At 36.8% G+C, this 8,127-nt stretch overlaps 1 protein-coding gene across 1 annotated transcript; it reads left to right on the top strand.

The window, feature by feature from the left end:
• The first annotated feature begins 225 nt into the window (after positions 1 to 225).
• Positions 226 to 6,191, top strand: LOC109208534 (myosin heavy chain, cardiac muscle isoform). Its single transcript, XM_019371657.1, has 9 exons — positions 226 to 719; positions 1,263 to 1,463; positions 1,554 to 1,676; positions 1,987 to 2,024; positions 2,149 to 2,257; positions 2,603 to 4,822; positions 5,079 to 5,234; positions 5,510 to 5,559; positions 5,696 to 6,191. Exons 1-9 carry the CDS (start codon positions 642 to 644, stop codon positions 5,913 to 5,915), a joined length of 3,195 nt encoding a protein of 1,064 aa, XP_019227202.1. The 5' UTR covers positions 226 to 641; the 3' UTR covers positions 5,916 to 6,191.
• Positions 6,192 to 8,127: the final 1,936 nt, after the last annotated feature.

Raw genomic sequence — 8,127 nt, 5'->3', positions numbered from 1 at the left:
AGAAAATTTTACCTAATATCTGATCAGTCAGAATCTTGAAACAAGACAGAGAAGCTTCCCTTTCCAATATTTTATTTTCTTCTTTCTCTTTTCCCAATTTTGTTGACAAATAACACCAATTATTATTTGATCTTAAAGTAAATAAAAAAGAAAAGAAAGAACAACAGGAATATATAATATAAGTAAATTGTCACTATCTGATTACTCTTTTTCAAAGAGAACTGTTATATATACACAAAGATACAGAGAGAGAAAGAGAACCACTGTGTGTGTGTGTGTGAAATACAGGAAGAAAACCCACTTCAGATCTGCTGTTCTCTCTCTTCTTAACACATTCTTGATTACTTTCACAAGTGTTTCATTTCATATTGTAACAATGGCTCCATTTTAACTCAGTTTCAACTCATATTTCATTCATTGTGTTTACTCAGTGCCACGTGTCTCCTTCCCTGTTTCTTGCTCTCTAGCTTACTCTCTTCAGCTCTACACTGCAAAACTCAATCTGGGTATTCTTAGTTGTGGTGAATTTGAGTGCTTTTTCAGTTGCATGATCATTTTCCGTCAGTGTTCGCCGGAGCTCCGGTGATGCTCAGAGCTGAGCTCCGGCGCAAATGTATTAGTTTAGGGTTAATATTGTAAAAATGTTCAAGTCTGGGAGATGGAGGAGCGAAAAGAACAAGATCAAAGCTGTTTTCAGGTTGCAGTTTCATGCAACTCAGGTACTATTACTGTAATTGCATTGTTGGGAGCAAATTTGTAGTCAAGGATTGTTTTTTTTTCTCAAAGATTGGATTTTTTTTTTTACTTTTGTCCTGTTGTGGGTAGCTTTTTTCTTGGAATTAATGTTGAATGCCTTGGAAATAACAATGTTGAAATCAGTGATTAGATGCATTCATTTCTATATTGTACACTAGTAGTAAAGGGAAAAAAAAGGTTGAAAATACAAATCAAATCTTTAGGGTGTAATTTGATGTCCAGATTCATATATGATACTCCAATTTAATTTGTGGGGAAAATGGTTGATATTGTTAAAATGGAGTTCCAAGTCTTACACTGTGAAGATCTTTGATTTAGACATCATATAATGCTGCAGTTTCTTGTAAATGGAGCTGTTTTCTGCTTCAATTTTCTGTTCTAAGTTGTTTCTTTGGTTGGATTTGTTGGGTGTGTGTGTGTGTGTGTGGGGGGGGGGGGGTAAAAAAAGGTGGTTGAAGGATTGACAGTTATGCATTGAATGAAAGCATAATGGGATTTTTGTGTAGGTGTCACAGGTAGTAGGAGATGCATTAATGGTATCTGTGGTTCCAGCTGATGTTGGAAAGCCAACGGTAAAATCAGAGAAGGCAACGGTTCGTGATGGGAGCTGCTATTGGGAGAATGGAGTTCTTGAAACTGTGAAATTCGTTCGAGAGCCAAAGTCGGGGAAGATTCATGAGAGGATCTATAACTTTGTTGTGGGAACTGTAAGCAACATTTCTTGTTTATGGATTTGTATGCTATGCTGCATTTTTATTAAGGGAGTTATGTGAAGTTTTTGGATGTGTACTTTGTAGGGTTCTTCAAAATCTGGAATTGTTGGCGAAGCTTCGTTTGACTTTTCGAGTTATGCAGATGCAACTAAGGTCTCCTTGGTGTCTCTTCCTCTCAAAAATTCTAAATCTGAAGCTGTGTTGCATGTAAGTCTATTAACCCTTTTTGGCAGAATATTATTGGGATTGGTATTTAGTAAATTGAAGGGGAGCCTTGGAGCAACGGTAAAGTTGTCTTCGTGTGACCTATAGGTCACAAGTTTGAGCCGTGGAAGCAGCCACCGATGCTTGCATTAGGGTAGACTGTCTACATCACACCCCTTGGGGTACCACCCTTCTTCCGGCCCTGCATTAACGCGGGATGCTTTGTGCACTGGGCTGCCCTTTTCCTTTTGGTATTTCGTAAATTCTTTGCATTGGTGTAATCGGTTTCCAATTGCTCTTTTTTAAACCATAGGTTTCTATACAGAGGATTCAAGATTCTGCTGATCAAAGGTGCTATCCGATTTCCAGAAGCTTTCATGTTTTTGTGTGCGTGTTTTAGTGCTTGATTGCAAGTTGAATCTAATGTCGAAAGTTAACAAAATTTCCCACTTTTTGGTGTCTTTACTTTTTACAGTGTTGTCGAAGAAATCGAAACTGCAAAACTTAATTCTCTGGATAGAAGCTTGAGATCACAATTAAGCAATGATGATTTTGATTCAATAGTTAAAGATGATTTTATTGAGGTAAACAAATTAAGACCTTTGTCCGATTGTCATCTGAGGATCATGTCCTCAGACTTTATCGTAGTCGGGGAGCAATATTTTAAAGCTTGCCATTGCACTTTGTTATTGATCTATAGATTTTGGGAGCAATATTTTAAAGCTTGCCATTGCACGTTGTTATTGATCAATCGATTTTGGGAGCAATTTCTCATAGCCTGCTATACAAATGGTTCTTGACTGATAAATTTCACACACAAACACGCACACGTGTATGTGTATATTTGAATATCTTCCATCAAATTATGCCTCGTTCTTGGTTTTCTGATTATTTGCTGTTGTGTCATTATTTTTCCTTGGATTTGACAGGAAGCTCTGGCCAACAAACCTACATCACAAAATGGTGGAAAGAATGGCAACTGCCGGACATCAAGCGAATCTGATATTACCCTGTCCAGTTCTGGAAGCAGCTCAGGGCTTGATACACCTTGTGAAATCCCATTGAAGAACAACACGGTCCATCACGAGCAAATAAGCTTTCCGTCCTCTCTGAATAATGCTTTGGTTCCCCGGAAGCAAAATAGCAATGTCTCAACAACAGTTCACGAAGAAAGTCCGAATGCACACTGGGAGTGGATGGAAGCTTCTGCTTTTGATGCGGGTTCAGATGTTGTTGAAAAGCTCAAAACTGAGCTCATAGCTATGGCTAGGCAAGCAGACGTGTCGGATATGGAACTACAGACTCTGCGGAAACAGATAGTCAAGGAGAGCAAAAGGGGACAGGACCTCTCAAAAGAGGTAGCTAGTTTGAAAGAGGAACGAGATGCTCTCAAGGAAGAATGCGATAAACTCAAAGCCTCACAGAAACGTATTGACGAGACAAAGTCCAAAGACAAGTTGCTTTACGACAACGGGGATATTCAGGCTCTTGTAGATGAGCTTAGGCAAGAGTTGAGTTATCACAAGGACATGAATGCAAATCTTCAGATACAACTTCAGAAGACACAAGAATCTAATTCTGAACTAATTCTTGCTGTCCAAGATCTAGATGAGATGTTGGAACAGAAAAACCAAGAAATCGCTAACCTGTGCAACAAATCAACGACGTGCGATGATGCTGAGAAGTTTCCAGATGTTATCTCCAACTCCAAGCATGAAATGAGTGATGAAGATGATGAAGAGCAAAAAGCACTTGAGCAGCTTGTGAGACAGCATAGCGATGCCAAGGAAACATACATGCTAGAGCAAAAAATCATGGACCTGCATGGTGAAATTGAGATCTACAGAAGAGACAGAGACGACTTAGAGATGCAGATGGAGCAACTTGCCCTTGACTATGAGATACTGAAGCAAGAAAACCATGACATGTCATACAAATTGGAGCAAAGCCAGATACAGGAACAATTAAAGATGCAGTATGAATGTTCCTCTTCGTATGCCACTGCAAGTCAACTGGAAGCCCAGATCGAGAGCTTGGAGAACGAGCTGAAGAAGCAATCTGACGAATTCTCTGACTCTTTGGTCACGATTAGTGAACTCGAAGCTCAAGTGAGGAACTTGGAGGAAGAACTGGAAAAGCAAGCCCAGGGATTTGAAGCTGATTTAGGCGCATTGACTCGTGATAAAGTTGAACAAGAGCAGAGAGCAATACGAGCTGAAGAAGCATTGAGGAAGACAAGATGGCAAAATGCTAGCACAGCAGAGCGGCTTCAGGAGGAATTTAAACGACTCTCTGTTCAAATGGCGTCCACTTTTGAGGCTAATGAAAAATTGGCTAGCAAAGCTTTGAACGAAGCTAATGAATTTCGCCTACAGAAAATGCACCTTGAAGATATGCTTCAGAAATCGTCCGAGGAGCTCCAATCAATCAGAGACAATTATGAAGTAAGGGTTCTTGAGCTTTCCAGCCAGGTGAATAAAATGACACATCAAATCGACAAGTTGCAGAGAGAAATTGAAGAAAAATCTATGCAACTACAGAGACAAGAAGAGCTCGCCAAGGATACTCAGCAGCATCAGTCACAGAAAGTTATTATCCTTGAAGCTGAGATTGCAAATCTATTAGCAGACAAGAAAACATCATCTGATCATGAAGAACAGAAGAATAGCTTGATGGCTGAATTAGATAAAATGAGGTCATCAATTAAAGATATGGAATTGCTTGTCGAACAAGGTCGCAGTGAAAGACGCGAACTGGAGACTGAGCTTGCATCAGTGAGAAAAGAAGCAGAGGAGTCTTTGAAGGAATTAAACAATATGAGGTCTCTTAAGGCTGAGAAGGAGGCAATAGCTGGGAAACTGCATTTGGAAATGGATAACCTTAAATCGAGATGCAATGAAATGAAAAGGATGTTGTTTGAGGACGAGGTGGAGAAAGAAAAATTGAAAAAGCAGGTGTCTCAATTAAAAGCTGATCTAAAGAAGAAAGAGGATGCATTGAATGGTTTAGATAAAAAGCTGAAGGATGCCAACGGTCGATTAATAGCTTCTAATGGAATGAAAGCAACATCAAAGAACAACAAATTAATGGCTACATCTGCAGGATCAAAAGAGGTTGCAAGTCTTAAAGATAAGATAAAGTTGCTTGAGGTAAATTTTTACTTGCATTTTTTCTTTCTGAATGTATTCTAACTTCAATACGAATTGCTGTCTGTCTTCTTTTACATATTTTCAAACTTCACAATATAGATAGGTTATTTTTATGATTTTACTAGGAAATAAACTGTCTATGTACTTCCTTTATTACTGGACCTTTTTGTTTCCAGTGTTGGTCAAAATCTTACGTGAATTGGTACTTGAAATACCAACTGCTCATAATTCTGTACGATTGTTCCACGACCAACAGGGTCAGATCAAGATGAAGGAAGGTGCACTTGAGAGCTCAACAAATTCATTTTTGGAGAAGGAGAGAGATCTTCAAGACAAAATAGAGGAGTTAGATAGAAGATTAGAAGATCTTAGTCAGAATGCAGAAAGGCTCTCCGAACAAGAATCCCGAAAGGTCAGCTGCAAGCCATCTTTATTCTGATTTTGTCACAAAACTTAAGTTACTTTAGTAAACGTCAGCAGCAAGACAGTCAGTTTATTCTGTTCTTGAGAACGTATTAATCGGTTCACAAGGAAAACAAATTGAGCATACGAGTATTATTGCAGCGTTACGGCTCAAGTACTAAGCACAATTAACTCGTTCAAGTTTGACTTGACACGGATGTGATATTAGCTCGTATTGATTTTTGTGATAGACCATTCTAAGTTTTTGGTTCATATTGGATACAGGTAGCTGCAGATGTTCTACATCCAGGTTCTACGACATGCACAGGGGAGAGGTACGAGTTCTCATCTTTCTAATTGTCTTTCTAGCCTTTCGATCAAATATTGCTCAAGCGCTTACTAGAAATTATGAGTGTATCCCCAGAAGTCTTTCTTCCTTTATCATCTTTGTAAATACATTTGTACATGCAGCTGCAATGGCTGTTCACTTGACAAGAAAAATGAAGCCTCAGCATGTAATACAAGACATGTTGAGGAATTGACCGGCGAAATTGAACTACTGAGGGAGAGGAACAATGTAATGGAAGAAGAACTGAAGGAAATGCAAGATAGATATTCAGAAATAAGTCTCAAGTTTGCTGAGGTAGAAGGAGAAAGACAACAGCTAGTAATGAAATTGCGAAAACGCTAAAAAGAAACCATAAGTCAGTTCCAACTTCCAAAGAAGTGATTACTAAGATTGTCAAAATAAATGTAAATTGGTGAGGGAAAATTCATCATTTTAAAGTTTTGTTTCTTGCATATAATGTTTGACTTTAGTCCTAGATATTATACAAGAATGTAAAATAGTTTAGCTAAATAGGTTATATGTCTCACTTACTAGTCATGTAAGAGTACTTTCAGCTGTTTTTGTGAGTAGTTATTGGTAATATCTTCTGTTTATGAATACACTCTTTTCTTTTATTCATTTAATATTTGCATGGACAAATCTTACATTCTTTGATCTGTAAAAGAAGAAAATTTAAACTAGCTATTTGGTCAATGAGAGTAAGATATCTTTTCCAGTGAATTTATTTTGTCATGAGATTGAGTTTAGACTTATACTATTAGAGTTCAACATATATTAACTTTCACATAGCAGCCCGGTGCACGAAGCTCCCGTTATGCGTCGGGGTCCGGGAAAGTATCGGACCACAAGGGTCTATTTTATGCAGCCTTATTCTGCATTTCTGCATGATGTTGTTTCACGTCTTGAACCCGTACCTCCTGGTCACATGACAACAACTTTACTAGCTACGTCAAAGCTTCCCTTCATCAAATGTGAAATTGTGTAGTTATTTTCCTTGATGTGATATATGACTGTAGAAAAATAAATATTACTATTATTTTGAAAGACACTAAACTGTAATGGTTTAGTTATATAGGATTCAATATGCTAAAAGTTTGTGATTTATCATAAATTGGGGTAATGCCTAGAGAATGCCCATAAAATGGTTAAATTATCTATCACATCAGTAATATATACATACATATACATATATATTGTATATATATATATATATATATAAATTGGGGTAATGCCTAGAGAATGCCCATAAAATGGTTAAATTATCTATCACATCAGTAATATATATATATATATATATATATATATATATATATCATTAGACAATAGACATATTGAACTCTATCTAATGCCTCGGGTATTAGCCACAGCTCGTAATCATTCAGTAATTCGGCAGGTGAATCATTATAAATTGATAGTATTCTGTAATTAATTTAGTATCCATTGGTCAAAAAAGTTGTTAATGGCACTCTGTAGTCTGTACCAACTAACTTAAAATAATCTTGGATTTTGCCATGAGCATGAACTACAATTATTTTCAATATAATCCTATTACTGGTGCATATAAGATAGAACACTGTGATAATATAATGTTCATTTCAATATCCATTACATGATTACATCTAAACAACTCATTACTTAAGTTATTACAACAACAATAACGACGACGATTCAGTCCCAAACAAGTTGGGTCTATTATCAAATTTTGTGATGGATGAGACCACAAACAGTAACAAGAGCCATGACCAATGAGTGATCAACATGAGGTTCCACAACCAATGTTAATACATCACTTCCAAATAGTACTCCTGAAGTTGCTTGTTTTTGTTTTACCTGATAAACACAAAGCCAAAAAGAATTTAACACGATCAGTATATTTTAACTTGTTATAGCAGGTAACCTGCATTGTTTTCTAGATTATTATTCCAATATTTACGGACAATTATATGTTGTTATATATCTCAAAAGGGTAGTGACTAACCTCTGCAACAAGTCTGCCTGCTTGGGTCACAATCTTAATGATGTTGTGCCAAGGATAATGTTATAGCAATTTGCTTCAGCTTGATTACATCCCAATATAACATTATAATAATTCATATTATCTCCCCTAAGGACATTGTGAATTTTCTTCACTTGAAACCATGGTATCTCTTTACTAGTCACTCCATAACTCCATTTATAGCCATCCCAATGTCCAAAAACTGGAACTTTCTGAGGAGAAAAAAAACCAAGAAAATATTTGAGTATTGTTAGAGATAGTATTAACTAAATAAAAAATATACTGCAATTCTCTAGCAGTTTAAACTTTTAATTAAAATGGTTATATAATTCAACATGGTATTAGAACAGACAACATCGTGAACTCAATCTCATTGTCACTCAATTATTTGAAGGAACTTTTACGTATTTGGCTCATAAAAAAGAATCAATCCTGCACGTAAGCGGCCAACTTATGCTTACCCTATTTCGAACAGAAAAGAGAACTCTGCCATTAGAATCCATGAGATGGACTTCCTTGCTACGTTTTATGTTGTAATTGTCAATTCGGTAAACAATT

This window comes from Nicotiana attenuata, unplaced genomic scaffold (genome assembly GCF_001879085.1).
Source record: "Nicotiana attenuata strain UT unplaced genomic scaffold, NIATTr2, whole genome shotgun sequence".
NCBI lineage: Eukaryota > Viridiplantae > Streptophyta > Magnoliopsida > Solanales > Solanaceae > Nicotiana > Nicotiana attenuata.
The sequence above is the reverse complement of the archived record's forward strand: the minus strand, read 5'-3'. Positions and strand labels throughout refer to the sequence as shown.